At 41.2% G+C, this 22,287-nt stretch overlaps 1 protein-coding gene across 2 annotated transcripts; it reads left to right on the top strand.

Annotated features, from left to right (window-relative positions):
- The first annotated feature begins 1,075 nt into the window (after nt 1-1,075).
- mapk6 (mitogen-activated protein kinase 6) lies at nt 1,076-16,785 on the top strand. 2 transcript variants are annotated; one of them, XM_058630409.1, is made up of 8 exons: nt 1,076-1,260; nt 6,254-7,132; nt 7,237-7,554; nt 12,858-13,002; nt 13,363-13,527; nt 13,632-13,827; nt 14,070-14,187; nt 14,348-16,785. In XM_058630409.1, exons 2-8 carry the CDS (start codon nt 6,896-6,898, stop codon nt 15,431-15,433), a joined length of 2,265 nt encoding a protein of 754 aa, XP_058486392.1. In that variant the 5' UTR covers nt 1,076-1,260; nt 6,254-6,895; the 3' UTR covers nt 15,434-16,785. The 2 variants fall into 2 exon arrangements, with proteins under 2 accessions (XP_058486392.1, XP_058486391.1); XM_058630408.1 differs by lacking the exon at nt 1,076-1,260 and adding an exon at nt 4,390-4,529.
- The last annotated feature ends 5,502 nt before the right edge of the window (nt 16,786-22,287 follow it).

Here is a 22,287-nt window from a genome sequence, read left to right as displayed (position 1 = left end):
TGAGGAGCACAGAATCATTGGTGTCCAACGCTCACTGTTAATGAAAAACTAAGAAAGTCCCTTTAGAACAAGGGCACCCAAACTTTTACACAGTTTAAACTTGATAGTGAGCGGCGGGCTAAAAGTAAATGTCTGTTTTATATTAAGATACCCCCTTAATATTATTTTAGCTTTAACAAAGTTAAATTCCACCTGTCATTGTGATTATTATTATTATATTATTGTTATTATTATTATTATTATTATTACTATTATTCCAGTTTTGTTTGTATTTTTTTGCACAACAGTGACTGTCGAGACTCATAAGGACAATTATTTTTCGCATTCCTTCATTTTAAATAAGATATAAATAATGAATCACAAGAAGTGAATTTGCACGTTTTACACCACAAAAGGCTGCAGGGAGCCAAGTGTAAAGAAATTATAGAACATTCACAGCTAATTAAATGGTTAATCAACAAATACTCTGTGTATTTGTATATTTACTGTACGTTACTGCATCATTTCATAGTAAATCACCTAAAAACTGTGTAATGTTATGTGATATAGCAGTATCTTTCCAGTATAAACAAAGGATTTTACTGTAACATTACTGTAATTATGTCATAAAGTATAATACTGTGATTTAGCATATAGAGATACTGTATTTTACTGTGTCATTCAGTGTGTTTCTGTGGTTTTAGCAGTAATTTCTTGTAAAACTACAGTATAACTGTCATTTTAAAGACGACTTTAGAAGATATCCTTGTTAATAACACATATTTTCACAATCACACACAACAGTAAAGTTAAAGCCGATGATAAAGGTGGTGATGATGGATTTATTGTGACATTTACAGTTCTTGTCTTTAAAATCCTGGCAACAATTCGCAGAATAGATCTGTTGTTGTTGCTGGACTAAAATACAAAGGAAAGTGTTTGAAAAATGATGATGAAGACACAGAGAAGAGGTGGTGACAGTGAACTCTAATAAGACTCTAACACAGAGCAGGCTCCGCCCCCCTCCCCTCTCCGGCCGGGGCCTATATAAACTCTCCATGGAGCTCCTCCTCACAACCAATGGCACATGGAGAAGGATAACACACTGCCAGGGATTTGATAATACACTCATCTGCCCACATAACACAACACAACACTACAAGGAGATACTGGACTGTGCTGAATCTTCTCCTCCTGCTCGATATGGACTAATTTCTTCTGAGTGGACTATTACCGCCTGTACTATGTTCCTCAAGGCGTCTCTGGAGGATTTCGGCCTCAGTAAGTGGCAAGACAATTTGCAATTGTATTCATTTAAGAGAATGTTGGGTGATGCTGAGGACACGTGGATGGGGATGTGATCTTCACCAGTGACTCAGGAGAAACTATGTAATGATCTCTTTGACTCTGGTTTTGGTTTATTTGGAATTAGAGCATCACAGTAACACACTACTACTAATACTACTACTACTACTACCACCAGTGTAAATGGCAGTGATTGAAGCCACTTTAGTCTTTGTTGGACGGACAATGGTTTTCAACGTTTGAATGTCCCATGGAGTCCCCTTGTTGTAAGTTTTTTAAGTTTTCTTCTCCAAATCATTTTAAAAAACCCGGAATAATGGTCTCAAAACTCCTGAAAGTTATAGGGTGAGAAAGTACGTAGCTTTATAGAGGGTAATGTAGTATATAGTAATCATTAATGCAGCCTTCATTAATGAGTCATGTGAGAGGATATTAGCCAGAGGGAGGGAATACTTTGAGTAATAAATCTGGTTGATTCATTTAGCCCGATGACTAATATTCAAAGAGTCCAAATTACTCTGACAAGAGGACAGATTGAACCGTTTGTTTTTTCTGACTTGACAAGTAATATATGTTTCTTTTTTGTTTCTCTAATAAAGAGGTCGTCAAAAAAAAACATAACTTTGGAAAGACAGTCTTTGTGACTTAGCAGCATTTATCAACTATTCTATTTACTAGTCTATTTACTTAGACGACTGGCTCCGTCAACGCTCATTTGGACACAATAGATGAAAAAAAGTGTGCTTGTAGAAGCTTCACTCACTTTTTTCTTTAAATAAAATAATAAATTGAAAAGTTTCCTTATCTCAGTAAACAGTCACTACAATAATTTAAGGTACAGTACCGTATGTATTTCTATTATATATTGGAATTACTATATGTGTATCTGTTACAGGGAACCCCCTTTAAAAGTAAGTGTGATTATTACAGTTAAATACAGTAATTTACACAGGAACAATACTGCAATGTACTGCATGACAGTAGTATGTGAAGTCACAGTGAAAATAGTATGTATACACTGTGAAATCACAATGTATCAGTCCAGTGTAACAGTGTTACAGTGTTACAGTTAAATGCCGTTTTTTCCAAGTGTAAATACTGTTAAATCACAGTTATGAAGTTGTGCAGTAATCTACCGTTTCAGGACAGTATCTACGGTATAATGTACTGTAAATATACACAAAGTCCTTTGCTGTGAGAGCAATGCAACTGGTACCAATAATGCACCGTCAAGATATTTTACATTTGTATAATTAGGTACAGGAGACAGAATGTCATATAGACATATAGAGTGTCTGTCCAAGTGTGTCGCATCTCTCTCTCTCTCAGTCCGCATGCAGTGGCTGCTCTCCATCGCAGAGCCCATCCCGGCCTGCAGTGTGAGAGGCATCTGCATTCCCGGGCACATGGCTCCTCACATGGTCTGTAGCCTGCGGATGCTGATGTAGAGTAGACTGCAGCGACTCCACTACACTCCGCTCCACTCTGCTCCACTCACATCCATTCACAGCAGCAGGCTACAGTACATGCACGGCAACCAGCTACGGTCTGGATGAGGGGTTTGATGACAGAGCATAGACCAATCCTTGATGGGATTGTTTTTATATCTGTTTGTTTTGCTTCTGTAATCCCAGAGGAGATGGCGAGGCATAAGGCGTAAAGAGAGAAACATCCCACACACCAGATGGACTTTTTTCTAAATCCACAAGCCGCAATAAATGAATGAATGAATGAATGAATGACCTGACTGAGGGATTTATCTCACTCACTAATGCAAAGCACCGTGCCATGTTTGGAAAACAACACTTAAGTCCTATCAGAGGGAAAACAGGAGGGAGGGGGACAGGACGACTGTGGATGAATGCAGGAAAACAACAGCAGACACCACCTTCTGTATGTAAAATAAATAAAATGCATGAGTGGAAAAATGAGAGAGATGCTAGATTGTGAAGAGAAGCTGTCAAATGAAGTTATATATCTTCTATCTTCAAATTACTGAGATCATTATTGCATTATGTATTTTGTTTGTTTATTTCTTGTTCTGTAAAGCGGCTAACAGTCTAAATTATTATGATTATTATTATTATTGTTGATATATCTTAGATAGATCTTAACTTTAGTTTAAATGAATGAACAAACTTATTTCCCTCAGTTTGCAGCTGTGGCTGAATGTCTCGTCTTGTTTACTGGCATTTGAACAATGCTCTTATGACGTAACCATGAATGCACCAGGTTGATTAAGATTTTGAATCTCACCGCCGTCACGTGACCTGCAACTTTTGAATGACTCTTACTGCATTCAAATGCGGCTCAAAGCTTCCCACACCCAGGAGTTTTAAAAACACTGTGACGCTTTCATGTCTGACGTCACTATTTCCACTCTACGCACTCCGCCTCTATCTTTGTTAGATTTATGCATGGCGTTTATGTTCATTTCAGCATCAAAAAACAAAACGTGTGCCCTGGCTGGTTTGTTCTGGCTGCTATGGAAACATGGCAGCACAAAATGATGGCCTCTGTAGAGCAAGACCCTTGCCTAAAATATATATTTATATATAAAAGGCTTATTCCAAGGCTACAAAAACAAACAAAAGAAACAGTGTAAAGCAGAGGTCTCAAACTTGAGGGCCCCAACTCCTCCTGGGTGTTTGTTTGTCTTTATAGAATTACTTTGCGTCGTAAATACAGTACATATTAATTTTATTGTGTACTATACATCATTCCATGTCAAAACAAACTCCCTTTTCACTCATTTTGAATTCTTTGGAAAATGGTCATGATTAACATTTCTGCAATATCATGATGATTTTTTATTATTATCGGGGGAAAGTATGTTTTTGAGATTACATTTTGTAATTATGAGAATTAAGGTATAATCTCTCGATACAAAGGTTGTAATATTTTACTTTTTGTCATAGTTTTTTTAATATATGCATAACCCTTGTCATTTAGGATTACCTTATCCTCCATTTACCCCAAAATTTAAAAAGTTTATAAATCAGATGAATTTTTAGTTTGAATTTTCATATTTTTTTCCCATAATTCCCATGAATATTGACAATAATTTTATGATATTTCCGAGCGTCGGTGAACGCAGCATCGTGACGTCACGCCGCCTCTCTTAGCTGAGCCCAGCCTCAATGGCGATTTCGACAGATCCGCAGAGCTCAGGGAGCGGAGCACACTCAAACCTTCTCCGGGTTTGACTTAACAATACAATGAAACTAATGCTACGGACAAGGACTGTAAGTCTCTTCTTCCATGTCGGTTCTTTTGTTACTGTTTTGTGTCTTGTCACAGTCGACTCGCGGTGGTTTTAAGCGGCGAAACGGACGTCGGCTTTTGTGCCTTTTCTCCAGTGAAGCTGTACCACGTAGTCGGAAGCCTCCGCCAACAACCGCTCCTTTGTTCGCTTTGTCGGCGGCTCGTACCAGAGTGCTGTGGCTAATGTTTATCAAAAACATGTTGTACTGACATGTTAGGTTTGTACTAGTACTTTGATGAATGCGTGTGTTGACAGGTGTACGCGGTTGTGTGTTATATTAAAACAGATGGACGTCTCTTTAGGCAGCGAGTCCGCCTGCCGTTGTGCTTCCTCCGCTGGTTTTTTTTCCGCCAGACCTAGTGAAGGCCAAAATGGGCGGCCCGACGTGAGCGTGAAAACCCCGGGTTAAAACGGCTCTCAACCTCTGTTAGATGTGGTTTCTACTTGTCCTCTAGGTTGTTCACCTTAGCCGAGCGTCCGTGGGGGGAACTCGCAGTTTTACCGATACCCAGAAACCGGATTAACAAGCGCCGAAACCGGGCGGGGGAAGAGGGGGGTTATTTTTCCATGAATGCACCCGCAGTTCAACGAGAGCCCTTTAAGAAAAGGTTAATTTGTGAAACCTGCTGCTTTTGCTCTGTGATGGACTGATTGAACTGACAATTAGAGCAGTTTAAAGATCCAAACAATAAGGTAGTATTTGTTTGAATTAGCCCCAACTTTTGATCTTAATACATAAGTTTGTATACTTGAATGTTAGGATTTAAAACCACTGTATTAATGAGCAATTAACTTGTTTGTATGAATGTGCTTATTAAAGAGTAGACTAAGAAGACATTCAAAAATTTGCAGAAGTCTTTCATTGTATTGTGTAACTTTTGTCTACTCTGTTAGCACAATCATACGGAGGGAAATTTGTGTCTGTATTGTGCAACCAAAATATTAGGTTACAAATTATACCCCATATAATATACAACAGCAGTTTAGAGTCTTTGATCAGTAAAGTGAGCTTTGATACAATTTGTTAGTAATCACAGAAATCCAGTGGTCGCAGGTAGATTTATGCTAGACGTCCACGCATCTGTATTCTTATTCCCTTCCATTTGTGCAGGAGTTTGACCCTTTTGCTTACCCGTGTATTGCCTGACCCTCTCATATAACCTCTTAACTAAGCGACCACCATGGTTGTTGCCATATTTGACCAAAATAAGAGTGCGCCACTAACTGGACTGTGTGCTACATGGGGCATGTACAGTAAGCACATACGGTCCATGTGGGTTGCATGGGCGGTTTGCGATTATAGTAGACTTCTGCGTACTTACTGATGCGTAAAGTATGAATTGTGATCTTTTGCATGAATTTTCATGATACTTTGCTTCCTCTAGAGGGCAGATTTCTCTCAATCCGTCGTTCTTTACAATGGTAATTTGGAGCTTTTTAGTTAGCTCCTTGCTTGGCTTAGTGTTATTATTGCCCATGACTAACACACCCTTGTATTCTAGACAACATTTTCAGTGAATCAATTCTTTGCATTGTTTTTTAGTAGCTGTTTCCTCAAATTGTGTAGATTAAACCATGGCGACCACCGGAAGTAAACAGAATGCACATGTGTATTTGAAATTAATCGCAACCTCTTTTGCAGCACTCCGATCAATGCACTTTTTCTTACGCTTTTATGCTCTTTTTTTATCTCTTGTCTTTCAGGTTATACCCAAGTAAAATGGAGGATAGTTTTGACTGCGACTGTGGCGAGCTTGAGCCACCTGATCACTGAGGGTGAAAACTTACTTTGAAGACTCTAAGGCCAGACACATTTCAGTTTTATAGAAAACTAGGTAGATAAATCGGTTAAAAAAAAAAAAAAAAAAAGTTACACGGCACGTTTCATATGACGCAGCTCAGGACCAGTCATACACTGAATGTATCTGCACTGTAAGGATGCAACTACATGCTTTTATAGTTCGACATAGTCACAGTGCTTTTTAATCAGCCTCGAAGTTCATTCCATTGCAGTCTATTAACACTAGTCTATCACAAAAGTCATCTAAAGGTAGCCAAACATCCAGAATTGTGGTGGAGTTCATGTCTTTAGTTTTTTTCTCTCATTATTTAACATGGAAAGAACATTAGATAACACAATAGTGCCTCGCATCTGACAGTGAGGGCTAGACAGGGGGACTTGGTAGTCATCCGTACAAGGGTCAGTTAGCTGAGCCTTTTGAAGCAGTGGGGCGATTGTCCAATAAATTCCTCAGTTGGTGTAAAAGTTGGACTTTAAAAAAACAGGCCAGAGACCAAACTTCAGGAAAAGCGGAAGTTTGGTGTGAAAGCTGAAAACAAGTCGTCATGGCAGAGAAGTTTGAGTCGCTGATGAACATCCATGGCTTCGACCTGGGTTCTCGCTACATGGACTTGAAGCCTCTGGGCTACGGAGGGAACGGCCTGGTGTTCTCGGCAGTCGACACAGAGTGTGACAAGCGTGTAGCTGTGAAGAAAATTATCTTAACCGACCCTCAGAGTGTGAAGCATGCACTGCGGGAAATCAAGATTATCAGACGTCTCGACCATGACAACATTGTTAAGGTAATTTAATTGTTTTATTTAAAAAAATATCTGTTTATGATGGAAAATATGGTCCTTTGCAACTTAAAGACTGACTCCCCACTACTACGGCTCTCCCTGTGTAGGTGTTTGAGACACTGGGCCCCAATGGTCGCAGGCTAACGGAGGACGTGGTGTCCCTGACAGAGGTCAACTCGGTCTATATTGTACAAGAATACATGGAGACTGACCTGTGTCAGCTGCTGGAGAGGGGCCTTCTGTCTGAGGGCCATGCCAGGCTCTTTATGTACCAGCTTCTCAGGGGCCTTAAGTACATCCATTCCGCCAATGTGCTGCACCGTGACCTCAAGCCTGCCAACCTGTTTGTCAACACAGAGGATTTGGTTCTGAAGATTGGGGACTTTGGACTGGCCCGCATCATGGACCCCCACTACTCTCACAAGGTAGGCTCTGTCTCTGAGTTGTTAAAAATGTGGGTTATGACTATATATGAATTCACTGAGTGGTGTGTTTAAACTTAGCAGAGGTTAGTTCTTTTTTAGAAGGCCAAAAAAATGGCAGAAAGTGCATAAGTTCTCTTGTTGCTCCGGCATGTTTACATTTTTGAACAAATATGCAGCCTACTCCAGAATGATGTAGCTTCTCAGCAGGAAGTAAACAAGATGAGATGTGGTTCCTTGAGTCATTGCTTCAGTTTCCCTTCGACAGAGAATAAAGGCTATGGAAAACTTCACCCTGGGCTTTTCCATTAAAAGGAGTTTACATTTTAAACTGAGCTGTGCTCCAATTCAAAGTCTAAATATACAAATGAGTGGGCTCATGATCATGTGGCTTAGAAAAACATAAAGATTATCTGCATTCTCACATAAAAATGTAATGTAGCATTTGCAAGTCATACCCAGTTTCGCCTTGAGCTTTCTGTCGGTGTCTAATGATGGTGATGAAGGCTTTAGGCTGTAGCAGAGTCATTATAGACACACAACGGTATCAAATTTTATTCATGAGTGCCTACTTTGCTTGCCTCAAGGTTATTACCCCATTTGTCAAGCATGCAACTTGTAGAATAGAGAAAATGAGGTCTCGGAAGGCTCTTTTCACTGTGTTATGAGTGCTTTTCTTTTTCTTATCTGATGCCAGTGAAATGTTGACATGGACATCAAAAGCCACATGTGAACACCCCCACAGTGTTGAAAGTACACATTTTAGTGCTAATCATAAAGTTGCATTTTGTTTTTTGAAGCAGCACAATAAAGAAGTACCAATAAATGAGGTTGGTTTTATCTTTAGTATGAGAAGTGTGTGTGGACAACCTCGTCTAATTGTAGCCAGGTGGTGCGTCTGTATTGCCCTTGTGTATTTCTGTCACCCTCTTATAAAGGGATGAGCGAATTCCAGTCAAAGGCCATATGGTAGAGTGGTGTGAGAGAATCTAGGTCCCTCTCTCGCTCCTCCTCACTCTCTCTCTCAGTCAGATGCTTACACGTGTCTCAGATTAGTCACCCGAGGTTCTGAAGTGGCTCACGTGATGGTATCCCTCCGACTGGCACGGCCTCATTCATCTCTTGCTGAGCTTTGATGCTGCCACATCTGACATCATCCCGAGACATGCTTGTCTCGCACAGTAGTTTACCAGAACTGCTCATTTCCACTCACTGCTTGTCACATTTTCTGCTCGGACATGTATTAGTCATATCCTCTGTGGGGACGAGGAAACAAGACAAGGAAGGTGACAGCCTTTAGCTGCTGGGAAGAAGTGAGAGTTTCTCACACATTTTGGTTCCTGTCACCACCCAACCAAAATTACTGCACTCCTCCTCACATCAGGCTTTGACATGTGGGTTGTTTTCTCTCTCAATAAGCAGTTTCCCTGATGGAAACCATGCTGGTGAGTGAGGAATTGAAGAGCTGCTTGGCTGGGGTCGGCTATTATCTGCAGTGGTGTTGTGGTAAAAGACTGCTGCTGGGTTTTTGTCAAGGATACATTATAGACTGTTTAAATTAGGCTGCTGGTTCCAACAGGCTGCTTCTTTACTTCCCAGACAGAGTTTTAGTGTTTTTATTTGTATCTGCTATGATGGTAATAATAGTTATGTGGTGGGTGTGGGTTTACTGATTTCTCTACCAACCTCCGACCAAATGAGGCGTGTTGAGAAATGAACCCCCACACTAAGGCACCCAGTGAAGTGTTAAAGCATAAAAACAGTGAGTTCAGTTTAAGTTACACGTGGGGCAAATTTGCCCTCAATACCCTCTACTTCTGGCAGACGGTTTGAGCCAGAGCAGCTGGGAGGCTGAGCACATGTTATTTGGATAATGTTTCTAAATAAAGAGGAGCTCTTTCCCAGGGAACCTCTGTTTCTTATCTGCTCTCTGGATTTCTTGCATCAGTCGTGTAGGCACAAGGCATTTGTTCTACCTCTGCCTCCTACACTCCTTTGTTTTCTCATTTCTCAGGTTAATAAAACATAACTCCTCACGAGTCCCTTTAGGCTTTCATTAATCCTGCCAGGCTTTGTTTCACCGTAGGCCCACAAACAAGAATGACAAGAATTCACGTGCACTCATCTAATCTCTGAAACCCCAAACCCTCTTCTCCCCCCAGCCAGCTCTTTGTCTCATTGTGGGAGCCTTGATTGAGGCTTTATTTTAAGGTTAAAATTCACCAACACTGGAAGTAACACTCCTATATTAAGATATACTTTTGGTTTTGCTAAGGACTGGTAGGGTTTTGTTATAAGTAAGGGTGAGTAAGATTAACTCCTACAGGGTGACACTACACATTTGATATTCCTTAACTAAGGAATGCCACAACTGCTACGTGTGCCAAGATGTTATTTTAGGTGAAATCCAGTAACACGTGAGGTTAAAACCTTTCAGACAGGATGATGTATATAAAAATATAAATTTCAACTTGTGAGTGTGCAAGCCTGTGCTTGTCTGCAGCTGTGTAAAATCCATTTGCGATGCAGTAGCGATAATAACTGCAGACTTTCCAGGAATGTAATAGGGTTCACCGAGGTCCTCTCTGCCACATGAGGACTCTGCACAACACACAGATTCAAACCACAACGTCAAACACTCACACACACACATTTGACCCACTTATTCAGCCAGCAACAGGCCTGTCTGGCACCAGACTAGACGAGATCTAACCAGAGAGTGCATGAATGCGGAAAAAGGATCTCTACTGTTTTTTTAAGAATAAATAGTAGCAGGAACTAACAGCAATTGGCCATAAATTAGATGGATGCCGTGAGCGATATAACTAAAACAAATAAAGGGCATATTTTGATGATATTGCCTGAGGAAGAAATGGTTAGATGTAGGTGTTGATCCAGATATGAAACTGAGCAGCCTCAGAGGAGATTTGTGCTCTCTGGGTGTTTTTTCTATTTAATCTCTTTATATTGGGCCTGTATTTCCATTGTATTGAGAGACGGTGGTAAAGCGCCACTTATCCCTCTGTTTATATTGCCACTTCCCTGTAAGAAATGATTTCATGTTTGTGTGGGTGGATAGGTTAAATCTAAATTAGATTCACTGCCAGCGAGGAAATCTGACATTTAATTTTTGTTTTGGTAACCAGTGTCTGAGGAGCAGCTTTATGCCAAAAATGGAGGCAATGCTAATGATCTCTTACTGACTCTACACTAATTACCTGAACTGACACCTGGTGCTAAAGGTTGCTGTGTAACTGCAACCTGAGACATAGAGATCCTGTTATGACTCATTAAATGTCAGCCTGGTCTGAGCAAGATCAGGTGAGTAACTGATTCAGCAACTGTTACCAGAGGAGATGAGATCATGGCTGCTTGTGTCTGTACCTGGGAAATGCCCTCAGCTACTTTCTGATCCTGCATTAATCTGCTTCATTTAGTTCAGAGTCATTTAGTACATAGTAATCCTTAATCCATGACCCCAAGATCTTTCGAACTCATCCCTTGCAATGTTCTCTGTGGATGATTAAGTATTACTCTTGTCGAGGACTACAATTGTTGTTCATCGATTATTCATTAGCTCTTTAGTCAAAAATGTTCCTCAAATGTATGGTTTTGTCCACAAACCAAATGATTTTGGTTTCCTGTCAAACTGGAGCAAAAGAAACCAGTAAATTTCAACAGAATCTGAGACATTGAGTTGGCATAAAAATGTTGTAGCCCAACTCTCCACCATGACCACAACCACATAGAGTAGACACAGTTTCTGAGGCTACAACCATACAATCTTTTTATCCAGACACGTTCCTGAGGTAATCTGATTCTATTCTAAAAATATGTCATGTGAGCATTCAGGTACACAGGACGTGCACATGCTGGTGTGAAAAGGAAGTCAACTCTATCCTCTGCAGTAGTTTGCTTGGATTCAAAGAGAATTACAAACAAAAGAACAACAAGGTGAAACAATGAAACTGTTTAAGTGTTAAACTCTTATCTATAAGCTGATAGTCCAGTCACAGCTGATAAAAAGGAAGTTAATGAGGGTCACTGCATCATTGTTTTCCTTCTCTAATGAAAGGCAGCCATTTAGGTTTCAAACGGAAAGGGAGGTAGCTGCATTTTTAAACCTCTCTTTTTGGGGCTCTTACATGTGGGAGTAATGTGGATGACGGGTGTATCTGGAATAGAATTTATGCATTTTTAAACTAAGGTGCAGTAGTATGGAAGTAGTCTAAGAATGAGATCTGGGCAGCCCTGCAGGTTTTGACCAGTCATCTAAAAACACCTTTGTTCCCATGACAGGGTTCTTGGTGAAGGCTGCCGAACACTTGTCATTTATAAACCAATCAATAAAAGGATGTGCAGAGCAATGACATGCTCCAGGATAGTGTGACATCTAGTATTTGCGGCTAAATTAGGGCAGACACAGGAGCCTGGCTTAGTGGTGAGCTGACCATATTGGTCTCGCCCGTACCACTGCATGGGAGTCAAAGGCAACGGCGGTGTTGTTTTACCACCTCCCCACCCCCCAGTGTGTATACATACACACATATACACACTCCCACAGGTCAGTTTTCTTTGCATTCAATGCCCTCTGTTCCAGTGAACAGTCGAGCAGTGGGTGAAAGTGGAGTGTAGATTGGTGTCTCTGGCGTGTCGGTGTGTTGGTAGCAGGGGATTATCCTGCTCTCTCAGACTGCTGACAGGGCCTGCACGTGTATGATCCCCCCTCTTTCATCCGTCTCTTCTCTCTGAGGTCTTTGTCTCCATGTTGCGCTGCGTACGTGACCAGCACAGGGCAGAGTTTGCTAAGGAAACGGCACATGCGTGAAGCACAGACTGACACCGGGCTTGTTTTGGGACTCATTTTAGCAGCAGGTGTTGTGTGTCACCCACGACAGCACGTGGAATGCTGTAAATTGACATAAGTTGGTACCTGTGTAAGATCCAGTCTGTAAGACACCCAATTGTGAGACTGATTCCTCTGCTCACTCTTCCTTTTTCCCAAGCACTTATGGGAACTTCTTTGGTCTTAGCATACCAGAAAAAAATGTAAACACTCTTTCACAACTGTCTCTACTCATCCACTTTCCAAGTCTCTCTGCTATGTCCCCCTCCTGCAATGTTTTATGCATCAGGTCTTTGAGGCTGGTGGTGAAGAAACATGGCGGTGCAAACACTTAAAGCATAAAGAGAAGACTTATTCTAAGACCACTAAAACCAAGCAAATCTGATGTTGGAGTAGTTGTACACTAGCCTCCACTCTCCAGAGTTGCCACTAAATGTCTCATGTCCCCTTTAAAACACAGGGTCATCTCTCTGAAGGTCTCGTCACCAAGTGGTACAGATCTCCTCACCTGCTGCTCTCTCCCAACAACTACACCAAAGCCATCGACATGTGGGCCGCTGGCTGCATCTTTGCTGAAATGCTCACAGGGAAAACCCTCTTTGCTGGTAAGTGTTGATTCTGTTTTCAGTCTGACTCACTGTGAAACCTCATAATCAAACATGCTCGCAAACAGTCATGAGAGCAAGTCTGTTGACTGAGAGGTGAAGGTGTAGTATAGGTTTAAAAAAAAGACATGTTAGTCCAATTAATCTTAACGCCTGTTGTAGAATAGACAGACGCTAGGCCCAGAATTGGTCTTTATAAATCCAGAGACCGACTGAACACAAGGCAAAGATCATCTTCTGTCCTCATGATTGCTGCGCTCAGCGTTGCTCTCGGCAAACTCAATCAGTCATGCAGCAGTTGAGCAGTCTGTAATTTCTCCTGGGAGAGGTGTCTTCAAATGTGTCCTCCTAATGTTTCAGGAGCACATGAACTGGAGCAGATGCAGCTGATCCTGGAGTCCATCCCTGTGCTGCGGGAGGAAGACCGACAGGAGCTCCACAGTGTCATTCCCGTCTTCTTCCGCAACGACATGTCCAAGCCGCACACACCATTGGCCAAGCTGCTCCCCGACGTCAGTCCCCAGGGTGAGCACCAGTCACTTATTCTCGCAGGCTCATGATGTAATCGTGAACACAGACCAAAGACAAGCGTCTCATTGTCCTTCCTCTGTGTTTACTTGCATCCACAGCCTTGGATTTCCTGGAGAAGATCCTGACCTTTAATCCCATGGATCGTCTGACTGCGGAGGAGGCCCTCGCTCACCCCTATATGGCTGACTACTCCTTCCCCCTGGATGAGCCTGTATCGCTGCACCCGTTCCACATTGAGGATGAAGTAGATGATATCCTGCTTGTGGACCAGAGCCACAGCCACACATGTGACAGGTAGGTTCACTCATTCCCTCTGTGACCTGACTCAAAGACACAAAAAGAGTATATTTCCCAGGTCATGTGTTTGTGTTTTGCTCTATGCAAATATGTATACATGGGTTACCTGAGCAGTAAACAAACTAGAAATGTCTTGTTTCTTTCTAGATTAGCTAGTTTGCACAGTTAGATCCAGTATATAAACATCTGAACAACTTCTGTGTTTGTGTACTGAAGTTTTCTCTCTTTCGTTCTCTCAGGTATCATGAGAGCCAACTGTCAGAGGCTGATTGGCACTTGCACAGCACCCTCGACCCAGACGAAGTTCAGGTTGACCCAAGAGCACTCTCTGATGTAACCGATGAGGAGGAGGTTCAGGTACGTCTTCAGATTTTAAAATCCGCATTTTCTCGTTGAAACAAATCACTTCCCTCTCTACTTGTACTTGAACTGTCGTAAACGTTGTGAAATTTTCTGGTCCAGACAGACATTTTGACATGATGGCAAAGGCTAAATGTTGACCGCTGTCTTTTTGCAGGTGGATCCTCGTAAATACGCCGATGTAGATCGTGAGAAGTTCCAGGACGAGCCGTCTTTTGACTACTCCAGTCTGTTCCCGCCAGAGCGATCCTGGCAGGACGACGACCACCACGAGAACAAATACTGTGACTTGCAGTGTAGCAACACCTGTAACTACAAGGTCATATCTCCCTCTTACCTGGATAACCTCATCTGGAGGGACAGTGAAGTCAACCACTACTATGAACCAAAACTCATCATTGACCTCTCCAACTGGAAGGAGCAGCAGAGCAAGGAGAGGGCAGACCGCAAGGCAAAGAGCAAGTGCGAGAAGAATGGGCTGGTGAAGGCCCAGATCGCACTGCAGGAAGCTGAGAAGACCCAGAGTCCAGTGGAGAAGGACAGGGATCAGGAGAAGCATCAGACAGAGAAACCTCAAGGTCAGCAGAACCAAGGCTTTGACTTTGACTCCTTCATTGCCAGCACCATTAAACTGAGCCTGCAGCCAGAGCCTTGTCAGGAGGTGGCGCTGCTCAGCGAAGTGGGCCTCCTCAACGAGCTCAACTTTTCCGTCTCCCAGCTGGAGGTTCCCCGCTCAGGCTCCATTTCCAAGACCATCAGTCGGGAGAAGGAGGAGAAGTGCCTGGTAAACCTCGCCCAGTTGGGCGGCGGAGGGTTGGGAGTTGTCAGCGGTGACAGCACCTGGCCCGCTTGCCCCTGGGAGACGTTCGGCTCCGGGGAGAGCAGCTGTTTGATAGATGAAGTACGCTGGGACATTCGCAAAGAGGACCACTTCCAGAAGGACAGCACTTACACCAGTTACCTGGATCGCCTGTTCAGCCGGAGGGAAGACGGGGCCGGAGACATCGTGGCCACCCCAGAGGCAGAGCCCTCGGAGGGGAGAGACCTGGACGAGAGCTTCCTCAGCATGAACACGGAGCTTGTGCTGAATATGCAGCTGGACTCTCTGGCCCTGCCTGGCTTCGACAGCACCGAAGACTTGCCTCTAAAATCCATCCAGGCGTCCCTCACTCCCTGCGCGGTCAAATGTTCCCCACAAATAGCCCACAAAACGTACAGCAGCATCTTTAAGCATCTTAATTAAAGAAACGTATCCTCCCTTACAGTGCAAAATCTAGAGTTTTTTTTTGTTTTTGTTTTGTTAAATATGATATTATTGTACTTGAATCATTTCATACCTTTTTTATTATGGTAAGTTTTAATTTTATTTTTTATGCGTTGATGGGTGATTTATTATCTTTAAGAGTTTTTTTTTGGTCATCACTCTGAGCCTTGACCACCAGGCCTTCATGGGTTAACGTCCCCGCCCTCATTGCTAAACTGGCATGTCACTCGCACATTTAAGTACTGTAGATGATCAGAGAGAAGTGAAGTAGCAGAGAGAGAGAGAGAGAAAAGATGGACAAATCGATAAAGAGGATGAAACGAGACGTGTGACGTGGAGGAGGAGGATGGTAGATGCTGACATCCCTGTGAAGTGCTTTCAAACAGCCTTTTCCCCCCCCCCTGTGATTTGGATACTTGTGAAACACGAGGACGGACGGTTGACTTTTTCTTTTAAATTACATTTTTGTCCCCCCCCCCCCCAAAGAAAGCTTCCTGACGAACCCTTTCATACTGTAAATCTGACACATGATGCCAGCAGCAACCATTATCGTAGGCGTTGATGTAAATGTGTTATCTACCTCAAGGTAACAGCCGCGAGAGACACTCGAAGCCGCACTAGTGCTTTACACACATGACCATCCTCATACCCTGAAAATGAAGTGGTCGCGTACATGAAATCTGTCTCACTTTAGCATTTAACATAGTGAGGTGTTTCAGTAATCATTATTTATTTCTAGCAGATGTGTGATATTTATTTTATCAAAAAAAGTAATGTGTTGTTTCAATGTGATTATTGAAGATTGAAGAGTTGGGACAGACTTCCTTTTTTTTCCATTTCAGCACTAAATGGGCGTGTAAGTGTTGCTTTGTTTTGTTTTTTTTAAAAATGGTAGGATGCAAATTCATCTTGTGTTCCAAAATAAGTCGAGGCTTTCATTTTTACATCAAAATCGTCCTTATGGATACCATTCTTTGTTTGTCCTTTTTTTTTTTTTAAATAGGTGCGATTTTTAGAGGAAAAAAATCTGCTTTATGGTTTAAAGAAGCGCCTAAAAGTCTTAATTTTTTTTATCTAAATATAATGTAAAAAAAACAAACAAAAAACAATTGCGTGCATGGAAAAAAGAGAAAGGTACATTCAAAGTAAAAGTTGATGGTGAGTATAATGTACATCCGTTTTAATTGTACGTTTTTTTCTTTGTACTTTTTTCCAGGCAAGCATGATGAATTAGGTTAAGGTGTAGCATGTAGGACACTTACGAACTTTTTTTGTAATCATTGGTTCCCCTGTTCTACAAAATATCTCAAAATAAAAATTACTGGCAAAGAGTTCCGTGTGTTTTCTCTTGACTTGACTCAAGTTAATTTGTGTTTTGGACATTTTTGTATGAGATTTGCTTTTTTTTTTTTAAGAAAAAGATAAAGGAAAAGTGATGACTGTTTTGTTGACACCTCTAAACTCACTTTTAATGTCTTAAGTGGGCAGACTAAATTACACCGCAAGTGCCAGGGACACGAGCTTCCAGTCTCCAGCTAAATGTAGGGTTGGCTCAGATCACTGGATCTCACAGCTGATTGTTGACTCAAATGTTCACGGATGCTTGAACTGCAACATTCTTTTTTCCCCCCCTGTTCTACAACAGCAAAACATTTCCTTGTCAAACTGGAACGGCCTAAACCAGTGGTTATGAAACTTTTAAATGCCAAGTACCACCTGAGGAACAACCCACACCCATCATCCATCCTTACTAGCACATAAGATTAAAAGACACTACAAAAAAAGCGGGGGAAACACTCAACAAGCAGGACTGAAAGAAAAATACTGTATATAAACTAAAATGGTCATGTTTATCGAGTAAGGGTAATAAAATGTTTTAATGATGGGGTGAAATGGTAAAAACATGACAGATAAAGTACTAAAAAATGCAGGCAAGCAGAACTTTTCAGATCATAAAATGGGGAGTGCAACAATTCAAATAAATAAATGAACAAGGAAAGAAACAAACTCTCAGTTAAAACCCAGGTTAAATAACGAGGTGGGTCTTATGTTTGCCTCTTAAAAAACATTGATATTCACTGCTGCTCTCAGTGATAACACTGTTCCATAGACGGAGGCCTCACTGTTCTGTTTCTGATTTTGTTGATAAACTAAAAAGGCTGCCGTCTCAGAACATGAGGTTTCATACGATAAAGAGCTTGAAAAGCTAATAAAAGAATCTTAAAATCAATCAGTTCCAATAGAGTCACGGTGCCACATCAAAGTTGATCCTTGCAAATGCACGCATTTTTTTTAATGTGTTTTCAGTTTCTGGAAAATGCTCTTATTTTCTGGGAAAATGTCTATTTCTGGTGGAATAAAAATAAGTCAGAGACATTCTTTTGTGAAAAACATGAATTGTTAGAGACAGACGGCGATGAGGTGTCAACATCACGCAGCTGAAATCACGGGTTCATGTGTGTTGTTTTGTCACAGTCACACTGTCGGTCAGTTCTTGGGAGAAAAGACTCTGCTTTATGTAATAATCTTTATCTCTTTTTGTTTTTAAACCACACTTCTATATCACTAGTTGTGAGTAAAGGCTAATGTCACACAACACAGAAAACATAAATTGTTTTATATCTATGCAGTTGTTTCCATCAAACATGCATATGGTTAATTTATCATGAATATTTATTTATGTATTTATTTATTTATATATTGTTTTATTTAAGTATACATTTATTTATTTATTATTTTATTTATTTCTGAATTCATTCATTTATTATTTTATTTATTCATTAATTAATTTATGCCTGGATTAATTAATTTATACATTTATTATAATGTAATTATAATGATCCTCCATAGTTTTTTCCTCTCTATATAGGGGCTAACTCATTTTATCTTTGCATTTTATCTTTTGTTTGTAAAATCTTAAATTGTAAAATCATTACTTTCCACAACTCTCTTAAAAGCTTAAAATGTAACAAAAATCAAACTATCCTTTCTAGTTTCTGAACCAAAAGGTGTGTGGACTTATTACAGAGTCGGCATTTTTCCTCCAGGATAAATAAATGTTTGTCTAAATTGATAGCTGTGTAACTGTGTGTGAGCCTTACAAGAAGAGAAAAGCTGTGGTTGCAAAGCTGTTCTCACTGTAACCAGCTCCAGCTGCGCTTTTCTTTTCTCCACTGCAGGTATTTCCTGCTGGGAAAAATGAGGCCAGCTCTGTGTCTTGTTTTGTTCTGCTCTCTTGGCAACAACATAATCTTCAGGCCCCAGTGACTGAACCCTGCTGGAAAACGTCCATGAAAGCTCAGGTGTCTGATGTGTGTCAGTGTCATGTAGGTCAAACAGTCAAAGAGAAACTGTTACGCCCATGTCCACATCCGTCTTCTGCTGGTTCGTCTCGTTTCTTTTCAGCGGCTTCCTCGTTCTCTCTGTGATGACAGAAGAATAAGCTGCTTCTAATTGACACGTCGCCATCTTTGCTTTAGAAGTTGGCACATCAACACCACACAGGCTGATGGGTTTCAAACACTTCACTCAATATTTCAGACTTGCTTTTTAATCTCTTAACTATTTGATTTAATTGATTGTTTCATTCGGGCCCGAGCACGAAAGTCCCCAAGGCTGAACGGCTCCTGGCAGGAAGTGCAAGGAACCTTTTGTTCCTATTTAGATTATTATTTTTCTTACAAATCAGAACCGGCAAGAAATATTCCTTTTTTTGTAACCAGGAATCAGACCGCTAAGGTTCTCGCCTTGGTCTGCCGCACTGGACCCTTCAAGTTACTCCTGCGGGAGGAGGGTCCACAGGGGGGCAAGCCACGTAGCTGATTCGGGCTGGGCCTGGCCACCAGGTGCTCACGCATGGGCCCCAACTCTAGGCCGGGACCCCGGTAACCCTCTGGTCTGGATACACTGGCTCTTTAATTTACCAATTTGCCATGGGAGGCCATACCAGGGAGCAAAACACCATTGCTCCTCATAGGATCATTAGGGAACCCAAACTCCTCCACCACAATAAGGTGGAAGTTCAAAGAGTGAACCGCTCTTTGTCACTTAGGATCAATTTGAATTGCTTATCTGGACCGATTGGTCCAGATATGCGGAAGACATAAAAGTGGGGCAGAAGGGATCAGTAGCACCCCCAAGGCGAAAGTCGGTAGGACAAAGCCGATAAGTTGCACCAAATTTACATAACTTTGTGGAAACATGTCACAGCCCAAGACGAACAAAAATATTTCATTGGGACCATGGTCTCAACTCAACAGGAATTCGGCCATTTTGAATTTGGCCATCTCAAAAAATGCATCAATTTGTAGTGGACACATCAAAGGTGAAGAAGTTATCAAAAGGTCTCGCAGATCTAACAGGAGAAAAGATTGTTCTTGCTCCCCCCCCCACCCCCACAATTGCTTGGTTTCCATTAAAATGTATCCCATGTTTGAACTGTTTTTCCAAAAAATGTGAAAATGGAAAAATGTGTGGATGGAAATGTGTTTTTCCATCCACTGCTGTTGAGCAAATACTGGGAGATAAGCAGCAGATAGTGGAACATTTGAGTCACCGCAGAATGATAAGAAGCTGCAATGTGATAACAAAAATTGAGTGACTGTCTAGTGACAGTGGCTGTTCATACATGGTGATGTTTTGTTACTGTGTGTAGAACAGGTCACTTGACAGACTTCAAACTTGGCAGATCATTAAATAATGACACCAGTGTGTGCAGTGCTGACTTTGATGTTCAAGAGACGTTGATAGAAATGTGACAGATACTCTAGCACAAATGTTTTCCCTGCTTTACATATCACATCGTTCACGGGTTTTTTTGTGCGTCATTTAATCCTTGAAAATGTTGCAATGACGCTTAAACCAATCAGCATCGAGAACCTCCTGGCTGATGATTCCATGGCACGGCAAGAATGGTGCGTCATGACGTAAAAATTTGGCATGAATGCAGCAGAGTCGCTTCCGCCAAGAGGTGGGCAAGACATATCGTCTAAGACCATGGTTCTCAAATTGTGGTATGTGTACTACAAGTAGTACGTCAACTTCCTCTTGGGGTTCTTGGAGGAAAATCATTCCGGTCAAAATTCCTCAGCTCCACTACGATCACATACCCTGGTATAAATAATAGAACAGTATTTCTGATTTTCCTCCAACCAAGAAACTTTGACCATCTACCTCATCACATTTGTCCACCCTTGTGGCCAAGTCAACTCCTGGATCTGCCATCTTCACTCATCAATCATTTATTTATATAGCACCTTTCATGCAAAGCAGTAAAGCTCCAAGTGGATTCACAGGATAAACACTACACGCGGAACAACCCACACATATCATCCATCCTTACAAACACATAAGATTCAATTACATTATAAATGCACAAGGAAGTACCACCAGAGGAAGCTTGCGTACCACTGGTGGTACACGTACCACAGTTTGGAAAGTCAGTGGAAAGTACAGAAATAACCCATCACTACGATGTCTTGCTCGGCAGAGTTCTTGCAGTGCCGTTCCATCCATGTGGAGACAAAGCGTATACGACGCCACTCGTTACCTGTTGTAACCGGAGGCAGCTCATTACGGCTCCTCAGTGTCAGAATGCGAGCCCATATCCAGTCCAGAGTTGGGCCGAGCACTGGAAACTAAAGTGAGGACACAAAGTGCTTTTATAAATAGACATAAGTTCTCAGGGAGGTGCACATTGGTAAGCTTTACCTTCTGCCAAAGTTACAGCGTGTCCTGACTGTTGACATCCCAACACTGAATCATGCTGTAGTCCAACCAAGCAACACATACTTTTCACATCAGAGCCACAAATTCAACACCAGCTGACTGTGTGCACACCTTGATGGTACAGAGTCCTGCAGGCATCTGTGTGACAGCAGCTTTAGAGGAACTTCAGGTAAGATAAGGTCATATTTTCTGCTCCCTTTGTCTCCAGTTAAAATGTGTTTTTATGCGGAGTCCTTTTCTTACCCAAACCCCATATATACATGTGCAGTATAAAGAGTATATTCCAACAACTATGAAACCACTTCCATTTTGCAGAAACATTTTTGAATATTTACTAAGGTTTTTAGTTCCACATTCTTTCAAATATCATTTAAGGGACTCTATACAATACTTATTTACCATTCTTCTAACAATAATTGAGAAAATAATAATAAAGTGTTTTTATGGTTAAAGAACCTTTGATCCATTACTTCAAGACAACCTCAAATAATCACGTCATCAATATCCCATACACTTATTTGTATGTATAAATATCAAATATATAGACTTTATATCTTAGCTTGACACAAATCAATGAATTGCAAGTTATCTGTATATAAAGAGGTTGTACAGAATCTTAGTGTTGTTTGTGTCTGGGTCTGTTCAATATTTAATAGTTGTTTTTGTCTGTTCTATATAATATGTACATTCTGTGTTTTATTGTGAAGTGATTTGTGTGTTAGGACTCCCTAAGTTTTCATAGCATAAATATTAAAAAAACCCACGAGTTTTACCTAATTCACCAGCAAAATGGTACAAACAAGAGTTACAGGATATAAAGGCCACAGATTAAAATGATTTTGTGCAGTTAAAATGGCATAAGACAACCCCAAAATGGAGAGTTTTGTATTTGTTTTAGTCTCACTTGCATTGAAACACTATACAATGTCAAGCTAAATGAAAACACAAGATCCTCCTCAGCAGCAGGGTCATCTGATATGTGTTAGATAAAGGTTAACTAACACAAGTACAGATTTAGAGCAAGTCATTTGACCTCATGTGGGATCAATTATGCAAGGCTGGAATGTGGTGCTTGTCAAAAATGTACATTAAGCTATTTTAAAATT

Source organism: Solea solea, chromosome 5 (genome assembly GCF_958295425.1).
Source record: "Solea solea chromosome 5, fSolSol10.1, whole genome shotgun sequence".
In the NCBI taxonomy this organism is placed as follows: Eukaryota; Metazoa; Chordata; class Actinopteri; order Pleuronectiformes; family Soleidae; genus Solea; species Solea solea.
This window is presented reverse-complemented; position numbering and strand designations above follow the sequence as displayed.